General features: G+C 38.6%; 1 protein-coding gene across 8 annotated transcripts in view; it reads right to left on the reverse strand.

Moving 5' to 3' along the window:
• The window catches only part of LOC118193683 (uncharacterized), a 55929-nt gene that overhangs the window by 32231 nt on the left and 759 nt on the right, over window positions 1–22939 (reverse strand). For 7 of the 8 annotated variants that reach the window (XM_085811963.1, XM_085811960.1, XM_085811957.1 and 4 more), the window contains exon 2: window positions 610–5628. In XM_085811963.1, coding sequence (XP_085668089.1) covers window positions 610–5628 — 5019 coding nt within the window. The remainder of the gene's footprint in view (window positions 1–609; window positions 5629–22939) is intronic. The other variant, XM_085811962.1, reaches the window with a different exon arrangement.

The raw sequence follows: 22939 nt of genomic DNA on the forward strand, positions 1-22939 counted from the left end.
AATTATAAAATTGATACAAAAAGCATCGTAATATTATAACACACAACTTCCATTATCAATTTTCTATCAACTGTCTACAATAACTTTCCAAGACACTACCAGCACCAACTCCAGCTCCTGCTCCTACACCAGCTCCAGCTCCTGCGCCTATTCCAGCACCAACTCCTGCTCCTACGCCAGCACCAACTCCTGCTCCAGCACCAGCTCCTGCTCCTAAGCCAGCGCCAACTCCTGCTCCGGCACCAAGACCTGCTCCTAACCCAGCACCAAGTCCTGCACCAGCACCAAGACCTGCACCTAAGCCAGCGCCAACACCTGCTCCAGCACCAACTCCTGCTCCTAAGCCAGCGCCAACTCCTGCTCCTATGCCAGCACCAACTCCTGCTCCAGCACCAGCTGCTGCTCCTAAGCCAGCGCCAACTCCTGCTCCGGCACCAAGACCTGCTCCTAACCCAGCACCAAGTCCTGCACCAGCACCAAGACCTGCACCTAAGCCAGCGCCAACACCTGCTCCAGCACCAACTCCTGCTCCTAAGCCAGCACCAACTCCTGCTCCGGCACCAAGACCTGCTCCTAAGCCAGCACCAACTCCTGCTCCAGCACCAAGACCTGCTCCTAAGCCAGCACCAACACCTGCTCCAGCACCAACTCCTGCTCCGGCACCAAGTCCTGCTCCTGCTCCAGCACCAACACCTGCACCTATACCAGCACCAAGACCTGCACCTAAGCCAGCGCCAACACCTGCTCCAGCACCAACACCTGCTCCTAAGCCAGCGCCAACTCCTGCTCCGGCACCAAGACCTGCTCCTAAGCCAGCACCAACACCTGCTCCAGCACCAACTCCTGCTCCGGCACCAAGTCCTGCTCCTGCTCCAGCACCAACACCTGCACCTATACCAGCACCAAGACCTGCACCTAAGCCAGCACCAACACCTGCTCCAGCACCAACACCTGCTCCTAAGCCAGCGCCAACTCCTGCTCCGGCACCAAGACCTGCTCCTAAGCCAGCGCCAACACCTGCTCCAGCACCAACTCCTGCTCCGGCACCAAGTCCTGCTCCTGCTCCAGCACCAAGACCTGCTCCTAAGCCAGCACCAAGACCTGCTCCTAAGCCAGCGCCTACACCTGCTCCAGCACCAACTCCTGCTCCTAAGCCAGCGCCAACTCCTGCTCCGGCACCAAGACCTGCTCCGGCACCCAGACCTGCTCCAGCACCAAGACCTGCTCCAGCACCAAGTCCTGATCCTAAGCCAGCACCAAAACCTCCTAAATTATATCCTAAACGTCGAGCCAGGTATTGGAAATAGGGAGCCCCTGCACCTGAGCCAATTCCAGCTCCAGCACCTAATCCTAAGGCAGCACCAATTCCTGCTCCTAGGCCAGCCCCAAGCCCTGCTCCAGCACCAACACCTGCACCTAAGCCAGCACCAAGACCTGCTCCTAAGCCAGCGCCTACTCCAGCACCAGCACCTGCGCCAACACCAGCTCCTGCTCCTAAGCCGGCGCCAAGACCTGCTCCTAGGCCAGCGCCAAGACCTGCTCCTGCTCCAGCGCCAAGACCTGCTCCAGCTCCAGCACCAAGTCCTGCTCCTGCTCCAGCTCCAGCACCAAGTCCTGCGCCTGCTCCAGCTCCAACACCTGCTCCTAAGCCAGCCCCAAGCCCTGCTCCAGCACCAACACCTGCACCTAAGCCAGCACCAAGACCTGCTCCTAAGCCAGCCCCAAGACCTGCTCCAGCACCAAGACCTGCACCTAAGCCAGCACCAAGACCTGCTCCAGCACCAAGTCCTGCTCCTAAGCCGGCACCAAGACCTGCTCCTAAGCCAGCGCCTACACCTGCTCCAGCACCAAGACCTGCTCCAGCTCCAGCACCAAGGCCTGCTCCTGCTCCAGCACCAACACCTGCTCCTAAGCCAGCCCCAAGACCTGCTCCTGCTCCAGCACCCAGTCCTGCTCCGGCTCCAAGACCTGCTCCTAAGCCAGCACCAACTCCTGCACCCAAACCAGCCCCTGCGCCAGCACCGACACCAGCTCCAGCTCCAGCACCTGCTCCTAAGCCAGCACCAACTCCTGCTCCAGCTCCAACACCTGCTCCTAAGCCAGCACCAACTCCTGCTCCAGCCCCTGCTCCAGCCCCTGCTCCAGCCCCTGCTCCTAGCCCAGCACCAACTCCTGCTCCTACACCAGCGCCAAGACCTGCTCCTAAGCCAGCGCCAAGACCTGCTCCAGCTCCTGCTGCAGCACCTGCTCCTAAGCCAGCACCAAGTCCTGCTCCAGCACCAAGACCTGCTCCTAAGCCAGCCCCAAGACCTGCTCCTAGGCCTGCACCAAGGCCTGCTCCTGCTCCAGCACCAAGTCCTACTCCAGCTCCAAGACCTGCTCCTAAGCCAGCACCAACTCCTGCACCTACACCAGCCCCTGCGCCAGCGCCGACACCTGCTCCAGCTCCAACACCTGCTCCAGCACCAATTCCAGCTCCTGCTCCTACACCAGCTCCAGCTCCTGCGCCTATTCCAGCACCAACTCCTGCTCCTACGCCAGCACCAACTCCTGCTCCAAGTCCTGCTCCTAATCCAGTGCCAACACCTGCTCCAGCTCCAACCCCTGCTCCTAGCCCAGCACCAACTCCTGCTCCTACACCAGCACCAACACCTGCTCCAGCACCAACTCCTGCTCCTACGCCAGCACCAACACCTGCCCCAGCACCAGCTCCTGTTCCTAAGCCTAAACCACCTCCATTACCTGATCCATATCCTAGATGTTGAGAAAGGAATTGCATATAGCGAGTTCCTAAGCCAGAGCCAATTCCTGCTCCTCCTCCAGCACTAGCTCCAAGTCCAGTTCCTATGCCAGCACCAACTCCTGCTCCTAGGCCAGCACCAATTCCTGCTCCTAAGCCAGCTCCTACTCCTGCTCCAGCACCTGCTCCTAAGCCAGCACCAACACCTGTTCCAGCTCCAGCTCCTGCTCCTAAGCCTAAACCACCTCCAAAACCTGATCCATATCCTAAACTTTGAGAAAGGAATTGCAAATAGCGAGCTCTTAAGCCAGCACCAATTCCTGCTCCTAATCCAGCTCCAAGTCCTGCCCCTACACCAGCACCAGCACCTAGGCCAACACCAGCTCCTGCTCCAGCACCAACACCTGCTCCTACGCCAGCTCCTGCTCCTACGCCAGCACCAAGTCCTGCTCCAGCACCAACACCTGCTCCTACGCCAGCACCAACTCCTGCTCCTAAGCCAGTACCAAGTCCTGCTCCTAAGCCAGCACCAATTCCTGCTCCTAATCCAGCTCCAAGTCCTGCTCCAGCACCAACACCTGTTCCTGCACCAGCACCAACTCCTGCTCCAGCGCCAGCGCCAACTCCTGCGCCTACTCCAGCGCCAGCACCTGCACCAACACCAGCTCCTGCTCCTAAGCCTAAACCTCCTCCGATGCCTGATCTATATCCATAGCGTTGGGCAAGGAATTGCTGATAGGAAGGTCCTAAGCCTGAGCCGATTCCTCCTCCTGCACCAGCTCCTGCTCCTGCACCAGCTCCTGCTCCTAAGCCAGCACCAAGTCCCGACCCTAGGCCAGCTCCTGCCCCAGCACCGACACCTGCTCCTAAGCCAGCACCAACACCTGCCCCAGCACCAACTCCTGCCCCAGCACCAGCTCCAGCTCCTAAGCCAGCACCAAGTCCTGTTCCTAAGCCAGCACCAAATTCTGCTTCTAATTCATCTTCAAGTTCTGCTTCTAAGCCATCACCAATACCTTCTCCACCACCAACACCTGCTCCAGCCCCAGCTCCTGCCCCTAAGCCAGCACCAAGTCCTGCTCCTAAGCCAGCACCGACACCTGCTCCTACGCCAGCGGCAACTCCTGCTCCTACACCCGCACCAACACCTGCTCCAGCACCAACCCCTGCTCCCGCCCCAGCTCCTGCCCCTACACCAGCACCTGCTCCTACGCCAGCACCAACACCTGCGCCTAGGCCAGTTCCAAGTCCTGCTCCTAAGCCAGTACCAAGTCCTGCTCCTAAACCAGCACCAAACCCTGCTCCTAAGCCAGCACCAATTCCTGCTCCTGCTCCAGCACCAAGTCCTGCTCCAACCCCAACTCCTGCGCCAGCACCCACTCCTGCTCCTGCGCCAGCACCAACTCCTGCTCCTAGGCCAGCGCCTACTCCAGCACCAGCACCTGCGCCAACACCAGCTCCTGCTCCTAAGCCTAAACCTCTTCCTATGCCTGATGTATATCCATAGCGTTCGGCAAGGAATTGCAAATAGGGAGCTCCTAAGCCTGAGCCGATTCCTGCTCCTAAGCCAGCACTAAGTCCTGCCCCTAAGCCAGCTCCTGCCCCAGCTCCGACACCTGCTCCTAAGCCAGCACCAACACCTGCCCCAGCACCAACTCCTGCCCCAGCACCAGCTCCTGCTCCTAAGCCAGCACCAACACCTGCCCCAGCACCAGCTCCTGCTCCTAAACCAGCACCAAGTCCTGCTCCTAAGCCAGCACCAAGTCCTGTTCCTAAGCCAGTACCAAATTCTGCTTCTAATTCATCAAGTTCTGCTTCTAAGCCATCACCAACTCCTTCTCCAGCACCAACTCCTGCTCCAGATCCAGCTCCTGCCCCTAAACCAGCACCAAGTCCTGCTCCTAAGCCAGCGCCAGCTCCTGCTCCTAAGCCAGCACCAACACCTGCTCCAGCACCAACACCTGCTCCAGCACCAACACCTGCTCCAGCACCAACACCTGCTCCAGCACCAATACCCGCTCCAGCACCAACTCCTGCCCCTAAGCCAGCACCAAGTCCTGCTCCTAAGCCAGCTCCTGCCCCAGCACCGAGACCTGCTCCTAAGCCAGCACCAAGTCCTGTTCCTAAGCCAGCACCAAATTCTGCTTCTAATTCAGCTTCAAATTCTGCTCCTAACCCAGTACCAGCACCTGCTCCTACGCCAGCACCAACTCCTGCTCCAGCTCCTAGGCCAGCGCCAACTCCTGCTCCTACGCCAGCACCAATACCTGCTCCAGCGCCAACTCCTGCTCCAGCACCAACTCCTGCTCCAGCACCAACTCCTGCTCCTAAGCCTGCACCAGCTCCGGCCCCTACGCCAGCACCAACACCAGCTCCTGCGCCTAAGCCTAAACCTCCTCCATTGCCTGATTGGAATCCTAGGCGTCGACGAAGCAATTGGAAATAGGGAGCTCTTGCGCCTGAGCCAATTCCAGCTCCTGTACCTGCACCCCCTCCTGCTCCAGCACCAACACCTGCTCCTATGCCTGCACCAACTCCTGCTCCTAAACCAGCACCAACTCCTACTCCCGCTCCTGCTCCTATGCCAGCACCGGCTCCTGCCCCAACTCCTGCTCCAGCACCAGCCCCTGCTCCTGAGCCTAATCCAAATCCCCTGCTTTGAGCAAGGAATTGGTAATTATATAATTCATTTGGTCCGCTTTGTCCAAGTCCTGTTCCTTGTCCAGCTCCAGCTCCTGCTCCTGTTCCTGTGCTTGCTATTTGTCCGCGTGTAATGGCTTTTCTTTCTTCATCTCTAAGGTTGCTAATTATTTCTTCTATTTTTCCTACTTCATCTTGTTCCTCCTGCAATTCAGCCACTAGTCTTTGTGTTTCTTGAGTAATGTCACCTAAAAACATAACCTAAGCTGTAATTTTAAGACGTGTTTACTCTTTTGTAATTGTATTTGTTGTGTGATTGCGTGTGGGGTGGTGTGCGTTGTGTTAGTACGGCAGAGTGTGCGCCTAAAAAAGAGGGGCTATATGAAATTTATTTTCTACATAAAAATATTTACGCCTTTTTCAGTCTCCATAAAGCATATTTAAGCAATTTTAAGATCATTTAATTTTGATTTTGGTTTATTTAATTGCTGTAAAATTCATTAGTTATTTAATAGCCTTTGTGGAAGATTTTCTATGGGAAACCGGCTCATATACATGTTACACAAGGATAAAAACACGGAAACACCCATGCAGCTAGTCCGTTTGCTTGGACTCGAACCCATGCAGGAACTACAGTGTTCAGGACTTTACTGATCAGCCGTTGATGGGATCAATTTATCATAAGTTCATTTAAATTTTAGTAAAATTGTGGGGCATCGAATTACAACTGTGCTTTGTTTTTTAAGATTAAATCCAGTGAACGCTTTAGGTATCTAAATGCGTAATTCTACGCTTTTATAAAAGAATCTTTCCGAACTCATAAATTTTATTGATTAATGAAAATTTTACCATCTCAAAGGTACATTTCTAAGCCACTAATAGCCGGCTGGAGGTGATTGTTCGATTAAGCTAAAAATGTGACATTTAAGTTATTATATCGCCAAATATGGTTTATGCATTTTGTTATAATTTTCAATGAATTGCAACAATTGTTTTGAACCTTAATATTTTAAATAAACTTTTACTGAGAATTATTCATATGGCATTTATTCTTATTTTTACCAATGATGCGTAGTGAATATTTTTCAATAACACATGAAAAGCTATTTTTTAAATTTATAAATATTATTAATTTTTAATAATTAAAATTTTTTTCTTTTCTTTTTACTCCCTTGTACGGAGTAAAGGAAATACTCTAATCGCTAAAAATTTCGGGTATCATATTTCAACGAAAATATCAATTTCGAGCGCTATCGAATGCAATTTAATTAATTTTATTTTTGTACATGGGATTGCAATAATACATAGTTCTGAGTTCTTCATGTCTCTTTTTTGTTGCGGTTGCAATCGGCTGCACGAAACGTGTGTGTGCGAGTTGTGTTTATATACTATATATATATATTGTTAAGAATTTTGTACTTAAGTAATTTTAGTAGAATTATAAGTGTTCTGTCTGTTTTTCTGTGTACTGCAGCGCGAGACAAATTTTAAGAGAACATTATGGCAGATAAATAAGAATACGTCTTGGCAAGTGTATAAAGACACAATCTTTTATAGGGGCGGAAGCGAACGGAAAAGATTCCCAAGCAAAGGCCTGTCATCTCGCCGCTTCTCTGAGGCAGACGCAGCGGATATCCTTCAGACTCTTCCCGAAAGCCAAAGGTTGGGCTTCGAAGCTAAGAGGCTGAACGGCGTCGTCGTTTGGATCCGCAAGTAATCAAATTCTAAGCCTAAAGTCGTTCCTGCGACAGGTTATGTCCAAACTACAGCCATAGTATGTATTGTATATAATGTAAAGCGTATTAAACTATGGTCCTATTTGCTTCTAAATTTGTTAATTTGTGGACTAATATATTGATTTATTATTTGATTTGTTTTAAGTTACTTATTGCAATTATTGTTTATGTTGTTTGTTATTGTATTGTAATGTTTATTATTGCATTGATGCCTTAGTTGTAAGTATGACTTCCTGTCCAGGGATTGTACTGTCCGGCACGTGTAGTCGTTGGGAAGAGGGGCAATGTTACGAATTTTGTACTTAAGTGATTTTAGTGAAATTATAAGTAAAATTGTATTTTTATGTGTAATGTAGCTCTAGACAAATTTTAAGAGAAAGTTATGCAAGAAAAGTGCGAATACAGTGACAAGTGCATCAAACATTGAGTAAAAGGGTATCTCAGTAATTTGGCAAGATTTCGCGAAGCTGACAACGGTTTTGGCTAGAAATCTACAAAAGTTGCCAAATTTTGGACTGATCCCTGTTTCACCGTAATAAGTATTGTGACTGAATAAATGTTATTGACCACTATATTAGCTGTAACCGTAGTTCAACATTTATATTGCTTTCCGGTAATTTTGAGAAGCAGAAAGTACTAGATATCTCGGCGGCTGGTTGAAAACTATTTAAAGTTGAAGAGAGAGCATTCAGTTGTTTAGTTAGCTGCTGTCGTTATTGGTGCCAGTTCAACTTGAGCTCGGATTAGCTTTCTCTTTACATGAACTTTGCATTGCGTGGTGTTTAATGTTCTTAATAGTTTGAAGTGTAATTACTGATTATACTGTGTGATATTGTGAACACTTGTACGAATATTTATGTGGGAAATTCCACAGCTCTGAAATATTTCTTTAAAAAAAAAAAATTATTCACTTATTATCGGACTTGTGCTTTCAATCTATTACGAACCCGTAAGCACGCAACAATATATTGCCGTACTCTTATCCGGCTTGGTGAGTCTAGTTTTTTTATTCTTATGATGGTAAAATGTGCATCTTTTGCTTTAAAAAGCTTGAATTATGTTGTTTTTATGTTCCGGTTAAGATTTTTATGTCTTTAGTTCATCTTCATGGAATAGTTGTTGGATTATCAAGAATTTAAAAGCTTACGTGTCGCTAAGTCTAACGAGGCTGCCGTTTAGTTACGTTTTGAAACTTAGTAGAATAGTGAATTACGTCAGGTTGTGCTGCTACTTCAGTGTCTTTTTGACCAGTGTAACCAAATGTTAACTTTCGATTTCTTCATTGAAAATTTTTTATTTCTGCCCGTTGCCTGAATTGTTTGTTTCTGCGAAGAAACTTTAATTTTAATTCTAATTTTTTTTTTAACTTTCTTTTTTGTTTTCGGTTTTTCTGTAGTTTATAATTTTTAATTGAGCTTTTATGCATTTTTTCTTTGCCGCGATCTGAAGTCTGAATTGATTGAATTACAAATATACTTCTAATGAAATTCGAGGAAATAAGTTTAAATACAGTGTATCCAAAAATGTGTATAATTGAGTAGCCGTACAATGAAGTCATATGGTGCTCATGTCAGAGAATTTAAGAACAAATTTAACGTCTTTACTTTATCGTCTGCTATTTCATTTTATATAAAAAGAAAAATTTGTTTGCTTGTTTCAAAATCATGCATCATCATATTCAATACTTCTGCGTAAATCAAAAAAATACGCCAAAAGTATTGTGAATAAAATATGCTGTCTCCTACTAAAAAATATTAAACAACACAAAATTTATTAAAATACAAGATTTCTACTTTCTTCTCTCTATGTAGCAAAGGTCCGTGGCATTAATGCGTAATAAATTTTTGAAGAAAGCTATTGCTTATATTTGAAAAGGCTCCTATTAATATCATCAAAGGCCCTTTTTTATAAAGCAAAATAAAATTTTATGTAAACATAGGACTTAGAATAAACATATATTTAAAAGTCTTTGGGAGGAAGGATAAACTTAGAACATAAAATTTAGAATAGATAACTCTGAGGTCGCCAATCATTTCTTAGCGCAGCCATCGTATTTTATTATATCTTAAATATAAAACTAAAAATCTGAACGTTTTTAGATTTATATTACGCCCAAAAGGGCATTTTTTAATATTTTGTGTGATACCTTTATTTATTAAATATCATGTTCTTCGCATTTAAACCACATAAATTTCAATTCAACAGCAATATCACAAAATATTTAAATATAGCAAAATATTTAAATATATATAAATAGCATAGCTTTAGAATTATCGATACACAATCTGGCGCGCTGGAGATAAAAATGTTTTTTTTTTTTTTTTTTTTTTTTTTTTTTTTCGTACGGTGCTGTTGCTATTGCTCGCTTTGAAATCGTTGAGTTTGATAATAAAAATTTCGTTAAAATTTTACAAAATTTGAAATAGATAATAAAACAAATTTAAAATTTAAAATTCTGGCTTCCAAGTGCCCATGTTCGGTTGGAGGACTACGTTATTCAATATCCGATGGCTCTAGGTACCGTCGTTTTTCCACAATGCGAGAAACATTCATGCAGATTCTTCATTATTTAGTTTCTTTAAATATAATGCATGGCGATAATATTTGGTGACAACAGTTTGAAAAGTGAACGGAAACAAAATGCCCTTTTTCGTGCAAACCTTGGCAACAGCGGTTATCTGGATTATGCATTTCCTCTTTGTTCCCTTTTGAAAACTTTTCAGCCAAATTCTGTATTTCTTTCACTGCTGGCAAAATCCACAAGCTCATATTTTAAAACTGAATTAATTAAATTTGTATTTAAATTCAATTTATTCTTTTGAAACCATTTATATATAAAAACAGTTGGACCTTGGAATATAACAAAAAGAAAGTATGCGAAAATGGCAACATTGCTCGACTGAAGGGATTATTATGTGCATTGGTTGCCTAAACATCTGTCATGCTGATCATTGCCAGAGTCTGGCACATTCTGAAAACTTGGAGACTTTTTCTAAGGTGTTTTAGACAAGACGTAAGTACCAACGCAATTTCCCACCGGTCAGTAACAATTTCTCTGAGCCACTCTGTCCTGAAAATAAGTATGTGTATACAATCATTTCGCGTGTTTAACCAAATTTGTCTCCTTGCGATTATTATCTCTTTACAAAAACTGAAGTCTCCTTTCAAATGAAAGTTTCTTCTAACATAGAAGAGATAAAAGTAATATGACGCTCTTAAATTTGTCCCCAAAATTGATTTTTACAATTTGTTTTTTCTTTAACTACCCGCCACATTTGTATTAAGATAGAGTTTCCTCGAACTTCTTAAAAGGAAGTAGCCTAAATCTTCTATATTATTGAAAAATGCACTGAAAACTTCGTTTTAAAATTTTTACTACGTGTAATCTTGATGTTTAGTACAGATTCCATTCTACCTGCAAAGACGAGTTCAAGCAAATATGCTTGATATATGGGAATAAAGCTTCCTATTTGATTTCTTATTTGATTACAATTTTTACTTCCTTGTACGAAGTAAAAAGGAAGTATTGTAATCACGAAAAGTTTCAGGCAGCATATTTCAACGAATATATCCATTTTGACCGCTATCGAATGGAATTTAACGATGTTTTTGCGTCATATCTGTACGTAAGGACAGAATAAAATACTCTTTTCCTTCAAAAAAAATATAAAACTGCTTTAAAATTAATTCTGAACAGAATTTTTCGTGGCGTCTGTACGAACGTATGTACGTAAGTATCTCGCATGACTCAAAAACGAGTAGCCTCAGAACGTTGAAATTTTGTATATAGGACTGCTATAACATGTAGATGTGCACCTCGTATTTTGGTTGCAATCGGCAGCACCAAACGTATATAAATATATTTATATATATATCCACTCTGTTACCCGGCTCAGTGATCTCAGTTTCTTTACTCTTATATGTTTATAAACTGTACATTTTTTGCTTTAAAAGTGATTGAATTATGTTGTTTTTATCTTCCGGTTAAGGATTTTATGCCTTTAGTAAATCTGTGTGCAATATTTTTAGAATTATCAGCAATTTTAAAGTTGTTTAATTGCCGCTAAGCCTGTTTTTAATGGCGGCCATTGATGTTTACATTTGAAACAGGATACTAGTGGATTTGTTGCCAATCTAGAGAAACTTAGCCTCGCAACAACAAAGATAACGCCTTCATTTATTATTCCGAATTAAATCATGCTTAATCCTTTCTGGAATTCTTTCGAGGAAATAAGTGTTTAAGATTTACTTCATAATTTTTAATACAGATATTTTGAGTTTTTATGTATTTTTTGCCTTGTCACGAAGTGAGAACTGAAATAATTGAATGAGAAATACTCAATCGTCTGTGAAAAACTGTTTCGTTTTTGGTTTGTTTGCTTAAATTCTTTTACAGTACATCGTTCTAGCTTTGTTATAGTATTTGAATAGAACATGTGGCAACGATTAGATAATTCTTTAAATGATGTAAATTTTGTGCATTCTAAGTTATAATATGAACGAAATATAAAACTGTTAAGTGAACCTAGCGCCAGAGTGTCGCTATGGTAAACAAAGTGAATTTTAAAGAATGCATTTATTCTATTGTGGTTTATGCGCTGTCGGCGAAGTAGGTTTAATTCAATCTAATAAGTTTAAATAAAATGCAAGAAAAAAATGCGCATAATTTAATATTCCGTACAAGGAAGTCATGTGGTGTACACATCAGATTTTTTTTTAGACTGAAACGAAACACAATTTACTATTTTCGACTTCAATACGCATACTAAACTTATCCTCGCGCATACGAAATTAGTTCCTATTGTTCTAAACAGGAAATGACTATTAAGATCAAATTCCAACCACTTTTCTCCCAAACGGCGTTAGCCCAGAAAGGTTCTTAAATTTGTTTTCGCATTTTGCTCTTATTCACTATAAACTGCAAATCACTTTTTAAGTTGTCGCCACCAAATATTATCGCCCTGTCTTATACTTAAAGAAAGTAAATAATGAAGAATCTGCATAAATATATGTATGTTTCTCGCATTGCGATAAAACAACGATACCTAGAGCCATCCAATTTTGAATAATGTAATCCTCCACCGAATATGGCCATTTGGAAACCCTAATTTAGAATTAGGAATTTTTTTTATTACCGATTTCATATTTTGTAACATTTCAACGAATTTTTGATTAACAAACTCAACAATTTAAAAGCGAGCAATGGCAACACAACGGGGCGGAGAGAACTTTTTATCTCCAGCGCACGAGATTGTGTATCGGAAATTCGAAAGATATGTTCATTTTAAAATGTTCATTTTAAAATCATTTTGCGATATTGCACTGGTTTAAGTGGTGCAATATGGTTTAAGTGCGAAGAAAATTATATTTAATAAATAAAGAAAATCCGCAAAATGTTAAAAAAAATCCTCTTTGGACGTAATTAAAAATCTGAAACCTTTTTTTTTGTTTGTTTGTTTGTTTGTGTGTGTGTGTGTGTGCGTGTTCTAAAGGGGCAATTCGCCCAGAAGGATTTCTAATTTCCTTTTGTCATTTCGCCTTGATTCACTATAAGCATTGTTTCGCTTTCCAAATTGTTGCCACCGAATATTGTAGCCTTGTATTATACTTAAAGAAATTAAATAATAAAGAATCTGCGTAAATGTATGTATGTTTCTAGCATTGTGATAAAATAACGGTATCTAGAACCATCAAATTTTGAATAACGTAATCCTCCTGCAAATATGAGCATCTGGAAGCTCAAATGTGAAATTTCGAATTTGTTTTGTTATCGGTTTCATATTTTGTAAACTTTTAACGAATTTTTGATTAACAAACTTAAGGATTTCAAACCGAGCAATAGCAACGTTGTAGAGAAAAAACACTTTTATTTATCTCCAGCGCATGTGACTGTGCTTCGGAAATTGCGGTTTCGCTCTTCAACTGAATTTTATGGTTTAAGTGCGAAGAACATGATATTTAATAGATAAAGGCAACATACAGATTGTTAAAAAAGCGCCCCTTTGGATGTAATTTTTTCCTCTTTAGTCCAAAGGGCCTTTGTCCCTGAAAGACTATTGGTTTCGTTTTGCGATTTTGCGTCGATTCACTAGAAACTGCGAATCTATTTTCAAATTGTTGCCACAAAGTATTATCGTCCTGTGCTTATATTTAAAGAAATTAAATAACAAAAAATATGCATCAATGTATGTATATTTCTCGCATTGTGATAACACAGCGGTACCTAGATCCATCCAGTTTTGAATGACGTAATCCTACTGCGAATATGGGCATGTGGAAGCCCAAATTGGAAATTTGGAATTTGTTTTATTGTCGATTTCATATTGTAATTTTTTCGTATTTCATATAAAACTTTAACGAATTTTCGATTAACAAGCTCGAGAATTTCAAAGCAAGCAATGGCACCGTTGTACAGAAAACTCATTTTTATCTGCAGCGCGTGAGACTGTGTATCGGAAATTCTAAAGATATGCTCAATTTAAAATTATTTTGTGGTAGTATTGCTCTTGAACTGCTAAAGTAAACGGGCCTATTAGAGGTTACAAGGGAAGATATATTGTAAACTTAAAAAAAAAAAAAAAAAAAGGAATAAAAACTTGAATGGAGCTGGAAATGGGTGGTTTCGAAACAATTACAGATACTTTTTATGTATATTGCCTGATGAAATTTCCCCAAATATCAGCAAATAATTAATTTAATTCCTTTTGTTCTTTCATATTATAATAGTTTATTGTTTATCAGTACAAAAACTGAGGTAATTAAAAAATAAGCTTTTTAATGATATAGTACATAAACACCAATAATAAAATATTTAAAACTATTTTTGCTAATAGTTTCTACAAATATCATCACCATTAACGTAATTAATGAAAACCAAAACAGGATTTTCATTAGTGAAATATAGTTAAGAATAATGGGCCCCATTGTTCTGAATATTATTGATATAATTTAAAGATTAAATCCAATAGTATCTAAAGATGGTTTTGCAGTAGAAAAAACGAAAATATAATTAATTTTGTTTCAACTTTCTTTTCTTTACAAATACCGAATATTTGTCTGCCATGCACTTGATCAAATAGTGAGTAAGTGTTTAATCCAGATGATATAATAAGCATTGATTAACTTTTCCATAACTACTTTTTAATTAAGGCTTCCTATCAGTCAGCAACGCCCTTAATTTTGATTTTCAGCTTTGAGCCAGGATAAGAGCATACTGTGAATCTACCTTTAAACAATGGGATTTTTTGAAGCACTGTGGCAGTAATAATAATCTTAGTATCACTAAGAATCATTTTCTAGATTCGCATATTGAATTTTTCTCAGAGGTATTAAAAGTTGCAAGTGACGAGTACGAGCAATGTATATACAGTCAAAAGTCGTTAATTCGGACACCCATAATCCGGAATAATCTATAATCCGGACCTCAAAGCTAAAAACTTTCTGCGCATGCGCCGCGTTGGCACATGCGCACAGGCGTTTTACGCGTGCGCGTAAGACCTTGACTACTGCGCATACGCGTGTGCGCAAGTGCAAAATACGTTTTCACCTGCGCGTTTAATGTATAACGGACGGTGTAAGCTAAAATTATCTAATTATCTATTTCAGTTAATGTTAATGATTGCATTGTTCCTTAATCTTCGAATTGGATCCCGCTTATTATATTTTGCAGACAGTAAGAGCAATTTTATAAAAGTAAACTTGAACTTTCGATTATGTCAAATAGAATTTCCGATGTAAGCTAAAATTATCTAATTATCTATTTCAGTTAATGTTAATGATTGCATTGTTCCTTAATCTTCGAATTGGATCCCGCTTATTATATTTTGCAGACAGTAAGAGCAATTTTATAAAAGTAAACTTGAACTTTCGATTATGTCAAATAGAATTTCCGATGGAACTTCCAAAGGATCTACAAAACGAAAGTATGTTTCGATGTCCAACAAACAAAAAGTGGAATTGCTGCAAAAAATGGATAAAGACATGAAGAATGGGAACAGAGAGGTTAGTGAAAACGAAAAAATTTCGATTGACAAGTTAGTCGGTATTCTCGGCACAGCAAGTAACGGGACTTGAACAGCGGAACTTTGTAACTGAACAAGAAATTATGTCTGTTTATAGAATTAAAGAGAAAGTATGATCACATAAAACGAAGCAACTTAAACAACTTACATTGAAAGAAATGTTTAATAAAATAAACAAATAAATATTAAGTTTTTTTTTTTTTTTTTTTTTTTTTTTTTTTTTTTTTTTAATTTTGATACCCTTTAGATCATAATTGTTCTTTATTTCATAAATTACGGTTTCATATTTTTAATTTTATAATTTCTGCATGCCATATTACGAGATTTAAACTGATGATCTATAATCCGGAAAAATCGATAATCCGGAATAGCCGAAGTCCCGACGAGTCCGGATTAACGACTTTTGACTGTATTATATATATATATATATATATATATATGTAACGTAAGCATACTATAAAGGAAAATTAACCCGGAAAAATACTAATCGACTGCTATTGAACTCTAAAGAGGGAGGTGTCAGAGAGAAAATTACAATTAAAATCGATTAAAATTACATTTAGGTAGTTATTACGAATTATAATAGATTGCAATGTTTGAATATGAATTATTTGAATATTTAAGAAAAAAATTATGACTGCGAAAATAGAAAAAAGGTTTTTTCGAAATGTTTCCTTTCTGGCAGAATGCAAATGAATTCTCTTTTATTCAAAACTGAAATTTATTAGCTAATTAATCTGTCGGCTAGAGTACTTTAGTTCAGTGATCTGTATCAACGTGCATTTTTTTAATTAAATGCTTCATGAATAATTAGAAACGAGCCTAATTCTTTTCTTACTCTTAAATTCTCCATTTATAAAACTGCATTTTCAGCAAAAATCATGTGGAATAATTCTCTAAATATAATTCAGTATAAAAAAATAACATACATAAAAGGCTTGGAAATGGAATTAGCACTGAGATTCTTTTTAAGAAATATGATGAAGCTTACAAAATATTTAGGAAGCAAAGTAATCCAGTAGAATATTTTATAATACTTTATCGCTGAACTGCATTAGTGTTTATCAACGACAAGTAAATACAATTTAATAATTTAATGTGTATGCGTATACATACACATTGTATATATGTGTTTCGTTTTCGTGGTTTTCCTCGTGTGTCATGTGTATACGTGGAATTTTGCTTAGAAAGTCCTCCACGGAAGCATCCTTACCCTTAGGCAGATAGCCGCCGAGTGCTTTGCTATAACCAAATAAGCCAGAGAAAATAATATATAACTTAAAAAAATGCTTAGTTCACATTAATGAACATTGTATATTTTAACTTACTAGTTTGATCTTTAAATTTCTAATTAACTACTTGTTTTCTACTTTAATTTTAAGATTGTATCATTTTTGATCTTCTTATGATTTTGAATCAACTTTTAATATTCTAAGATGCTGATTTCTGTTTTTGAATTGGAAAATGAGAGTGTAGGGGATATGTCTTCTAAAGTAAGCATCTCGTTCAGATTAATTGTTTTTTTTTTTTTTTTTTTTTTTTTGAGAACTTGAATTTTAAGATTGTTTGCTATTTTGTTTTACAAGATTCTTTTGGCGTAAATGGACCTAATGTCTGTATTTGGATTGAGTATTAATTGAGACTTATGGTTTGAAGCTAGCAAAATTTGATGCTTACTTGGAAGTAAGATGAAACACTCTCTTAATTTAGTTTCCGTTAATTGATGGTAGATTGGTTTATCCCCTTGATAAGTCGATTAATTTGCGATCAATGAAAATAGCTACTTTTTCAATATTTAAAATTTACTTTTGGTTTTGGTATTTTTGCGATTATAGATTTTTTTTTAAAACAAGAATTTGATATTATTTAAAATACTAATTTAATTCTAAAAACGTTTTCATTGATGCTTTTAAATTTAATTTGTGTTCTTTGGAGATGGTATATGGAAAGTTTTCTTAATATAAATTATTATGAACTATTGGTTTGTTACTTTGCAGCTTTAGCACAAATCATGGGCTTTTTAGTTTACTTTTAATTACTTTATTTTGAATTGATATATATATGTAATTAAAAAACTTCTAATTGCTTCAAAACCTAAGTAACCATTTATATTGATATTACACATTAATGAACATTGTATATTTTGGATTCTTTTACGTGTGTAACCAAAAACTACTTCAATAATGTATTTTTCATAATTATTAACTTCATTTTTAGGAATTTTCTGCAGTCTAGTTTGCGTTATTTTATTCAAAGTCCCGAATCAAAAACAATTAAATATTTACATGGCATTAGAAAATTAACCAAAAAGCAGAGACCACAATGTATTTTGCTAAACGGTCCTTAGACATGAAAAGGCTGAAAGATATTTGAGGTAAGACTATTTTCTCAAATACTCAGATAGTTCGTATACATGTAACATAACATTCGAAATGCAAAACTCAATATTTATACTACAGATTCATTGATGTAACAAATACGTGTTTTTGTACTCTTGTGGTCATTAAAAAAGAATATGGTATTTGCCTTAGAGTTTACCGTTCAATAATTTATTTTCGTTGTAAAAAATTGCATTCATTCAAAGAATTCAGTTTGTTTTCTTATTTCTCTCTCTAAAAAACTAAATGCCTCTATAAAACTAAATGCAGAGAAATTAGATGTTTAAACGGCCACATTTTCCCACGATTCCTAAGCGGTCAGTCTTCCGTTTTCCTTCGTGTTTAGGTTCTTTTGTAATTTATGATTTGACCGCATATGATCAGCATTCGTGTCGTCATAACCGTGCAGCATTTATCTTCTCCAGCTCATTTGAGACTGTAATTCAAGTCAGCCTTCATTCGCGCGGCGTTCTCCATGAAGCGAAACACGCTGAAGGGAAAATGAAGTAGGGGAAAATTTATGTGATTCGACGTATCTAACACAACTGTTGCTCCCGATGTTACGAGTCAAATCGAGCAACGTTGACGTTCCTACTATAAAATAACATATTAAAGTGTCAGTTCTTTCTTGCCAGAATATAAATGTAGAGATGAAGAAATTCTAATGGAAATGAAATGAAATTCTGGACTAGTTAGACATTTTCTTCCGACAGCATTTCTGAAAGCGTGGTTTATAAGGTCCCCCCCCCCCATTATGCGTGATATCTGCTTTAGGTATTTAAAATTATTATTCGCTTAGCATGATTTGAGAAAATTAACATGTAACAACTGTGTCTCTTCTTTTGTATAAACTCTGGTATTATTGCTCCATCATCTACTGAATTACCTATTTTTTAATTACTTCATAATTTTGTAAACTTCCGATGTTAAGAAGATAAGTCCTACACTTCAGTATTTTGCTTTAATTCCCATTGGAAAATCTTAGTCTCATGTTCTTTAAGACATTTATCTCTACGGTAGATTAAACTCTTCTATAACTGGAAGTAACTCTTTTAAGGAAATATGATTATAACATCTGGCTGCAGGACGTATCTAATTTTTCAAGGAATTGTCTTTAAACTATTGGTCGGATTACTGCATGAGTAATCAAGAAAATTGATAAAACATCTTCTTTTGCTTTTGGATTTAGATATATTTGCAAGACGTGTTTGATGTATATCAATGTATCTCAAGTTGTTTCCAATGGGGAATCCCACTCAACCACTTTTATAACCTAAAATGCTTTGTGGATCACCTTCGAAAGCAATTTTTAGTATATGTTACTGCAAGTGTACTTTTATTTTTAAAACAAAATTTATTAAAACTAAGAAGAGAAATATGCCAAAGTAAAATATAAAATTAGGCAAAACAGTAACCTTGTGTTTGGAGTAGATTTTGAAGTCTACGTCAAGCACGAGTTTGTTGTTTTGCCTAATATTATGATTAAATTTCATTTAATTTTATATCGGTATTAATTAGTTAAAAGAAAACTGGTATTGGTTTTAATAATTCAAGGCTACAACAGTTTGTATAGCTTTTATCTTATTAACTATAAATAAAGATTGGTACTCACATTAATTACATAGACCGCTTAGCAATTCCTGCATAGTTGTTTCATGTTTGGATAAGCTTAAGTCTTATATCGGATTTCGCATCTTTTGAAAACGCTTAAGTCTGAGATCGCATACATTCAGTAGATTTGGCGTCTTTAATTTGCCTGAGCTTGTGACGAAAACCTTTTCTTACAAACATGCCTAGACGTAAACTGAGTTATAATTTTAAAGCACCGTTGTGTAGTTCACTATATTCCGTTTCCACTGGTGACGAGGTCCAGAAATTAACCATACCATACCTTCTGCTTGGAATTTCATTTTATGTCTGGTGTCATTAGAGAGTTCAATTAATTGTTCTCCTTCATTCAGTGACGGTTTGTTGCTGTCAAAATCACAGTGGAAAGAATAAAAAATCTACGAAATTTCGTTATATTTATCACTTGAAAAATAAGTTTCAGATTGCGACCCCAGACTTTTGAAATGCGAACATGTGTCAGTCTTGATTCTTTTCCAATAATGGTATCATTTTCTACTAAAAATGAATCTGAGGTATAAAATGCTGAAAATCTTTCAGTTTTACACAATTAACCCACAAAACTAGTTTCTTCTAAAACACCTTTAATTTTTCATAGTCATTGAGAGCAGTCAAAGAATTGCTTTGTAAACGGACATTCAGTTCATTTAGTTTTCAGAATACATTGAGTTTCGAGAAAGACATACCAGTACACTTAGCTGCACGCAGTCAGCAAGAACTGATGTAAAATCTCACTAATTTCTTTTACAAATAATCAGAATATTTTTGCAAATTTAGAAGGTTTGATTTATTGAGATTACGGCAAAGCACACCAGGGCTATCTGCCTAAGCGGAGGGACGCCTTCTTGGAGAACGTTCTAAGGGAAGCTGGCTCGTATACACGTTACATATGGGAAAAACCACGAAAACGCCCATGCAGCCAGCCCATTCGCGGGATTCGAACCTCGCACCGAACTACCAGTGTTTAGCGACTTTACCGTTCGGCCGCTGGTGGGCGCAAATTTAGAAGGATTGCAGAGACAAGATTTGAAGAGTGCCTGCAGCCCTTAGACCACAATTTGAGAAACGCTGATGTACATGAAAATGATTATTATTATTTCTGTGTATTGTGTAATATACTGCCTTATTTGGAATTAATATTATATTTGGGCAAAACATGCTAAACATCTTGGTCTCTTGATCTAAGGTGAATGTGAAGTGAACCTTGAATCAAGTTATAATAGTGCAACGCAGATGATTGCTACCTAAGAATCACGAGCAACTGATTTTCTTATGTTATTAATTTTTCATTCTCTGCACAGATTTATATACCAATCAAAATGCTTTCTTATTCAGTCAAACTTTAAATTTTTAAACTTTAGCCGGGCGTTCAAACACGTCTCAATTTTGTATCCCCGTATATAAATTTAAATTTATAATTTAGACATTTATTTTGGTCTTTGGACAGAAAAGGCCTTTTGAAGTCACTGGAAAATGTATTTGCCACCTGCGTGTAGGACATTCGCTGCATACTCTTCCGGAACGACACAGTATGGATGATGAATTCTTTCTTTATTTTGATTTTTCTTATTAATTGGAACTAACTTTTCTAATTAATTGCTGCAATCTGCATGGGAATAATATAAAACTTCTTGAGAAGTTTTGCACAAAGTTCATAATTTATTTATTATTAATATTTGTGCTTATAGGTTTTCATTATTTACACGTTTAGAGAGAAAAAATTTCATTCATGCAATATCGTTGGATCTAGATGAATTTCTACACGAAAATTCTGCTCAAACGATCAAGACAGTAATTAAAAGATTCAAACTATGAACAAAATTGTGGCTTGCTTCAGTAAATGTAAAATGGGCATCGTATACGGTATATGAAAAGCAAAGATCGAGGTTGAAGTAAATCTGACAGCTGATTGTATGACTTTCTTCGATTCTGTTTGTGTGATCTATGATATCTTGACGTAAGATTTCGGCTTATATGACGGGGATTGAGAAATTAAATTAAAAGAACACTAATGAGTTGTATCATTGAATCCAGCCGACCTATGCTCGCTGGAGCTGTGCGGCTATACCACGTCAGCGCCAGCTGTTTGCTGAAGGCGTAAATTCAGCACTTTACCAACTTAGCATAAAAGTAGTTAGAATTTTGCATAAAAGCAATTATCCCTCTACATTTAGCCCTTTGCATATAAGTAGTACTGCATAAATTCCTCAAGAGCACAACAGGTGGCAGGAGAGCGATGTCATGACAAAGGGCCTCGCAAAAAATGCATGAAAAACACCGATTACGTCTTTTATTTTACCATCCTCAGCCACATAATGTTACTTACAGCTAGGTAGGTTGCCATGTGAATAATTGAAAAATACTTCTGCAACAGCACTATGCTCCAGAAGGCCCTTCCGCTCTTACCATTGATCAAAGAGCAACTCTTGCAGTGCTGTAGGATCTGATCAGTGCAGATTGTGTCAAACACTCGTAGTGATTCATGGTTTTCAGTTTTGAATCATAGTTATGATCTACTCTATAATGTTGAATCATATTTCGCTTTGAGCATTAATAGCTTATAGTTACATATCTAAAGAGGGAAGGACTAACGAACTCATAAAATTTTCCTTCATTTTGTAAAGTATCTTACCGTCTTCATTGAGAATCACTATGTAGGGAAAAATTTCCTGCAATAGCTGGTCACTTTGGCAATCACTCTGCCATTTCTATGACAGCAGAGTACGTCAACGACTTTTTGAGAAATGTTGTTTTGTTCTTCTCATCTCAGCATATCCAACAAATTTTGAATAAGAAGATTTCAGGAGCAATATGATTCGGTTCTTTTGGATCCACGCATATGAATGTCAATGAAGACTCCTTTACAATTACCTGATTTACAAACCTCTTTTTGATCAAGTATATTCGGCAAATGTTGTGATGCTCTTTTGCTCATCCCAGAATGTCGATGATGTAGCCAGCCAGTTAATTCTATAGCGGCCGTATTATGTCTCAGGATCACATCGCATTTACTATCTGTCACTTGTATACTTCTATATCACACTAGGTGACCACTGACTTCCTGAGTAACACAAAAGAAAGAGAATATGGTCTATCAAATCAAAATGCATAAGGCGTCTTTCTCTAAGGGCGATTTGAAGAAGTCAGCATTCTTATCTTGAGATGAACGAAGAATGAAACGAAGAAGATGAACATTTTTAACTGGCAAAGTATTACAGCACTTTGTATTTAGTGCGGAATGAGACAAAAGAGGATTTAAAAGAATGATTTTGATTATGCAGATGTCTCGTTTAAGGGTTAACTCAGAGATATACTATTATCATTTGTCGAAATCTAATTACATAAATCGGAATTTATAAACTCAGAAACGATTTATTCAATTTCGGTCAATAACGTTTAATAGATTATAAGGTATTTCTTCCACCTTCTTAGCGTGCCTTCGAGGTGTGGTGATCTGCACGCTCAGCGCGTAATTGAGAGGTCCTTGGTTCGATTCCCAGCGAAGGCGTTGCATATTTTTCATCTTGCCTGCTTCCAAAAAAAAAAAAAATACATACAAAAAAATACTTTATAATCTCTACAAGATAATAAAGTTTCCACTTTTGTTAATTTTGCGAATCTATTAGAGTTTCTCATCTTTATTTGGCGTTGGATCTTAAGTTGAAAGTGAATAAAAAGACATGTAATCAGATCAGATTCGTTGTGTTTCTTTGGAGAATTCTGACAGTTTCCTCTGGATGTTCGGTGTTTACACAGATGACCCTTTTTATAAGGAAACTTGATACCAACTTACTTTTC

This window comes from Stegodyphus dumicola, chromosome 2, assembly GCF_044657685.1.
Source record: "Stegodyphus dumicola isolate Sdum_Otavi_A_Nest chromosome 2, ASM4465768v1".
Classification (NCBI taxonomy): domain Eukaryota; kingdom Metazoa; phylum Arthropoda; class Arachnida; order Araneae; family Eresidae; genus Stegodyphus; species Stegodyphus dumicola.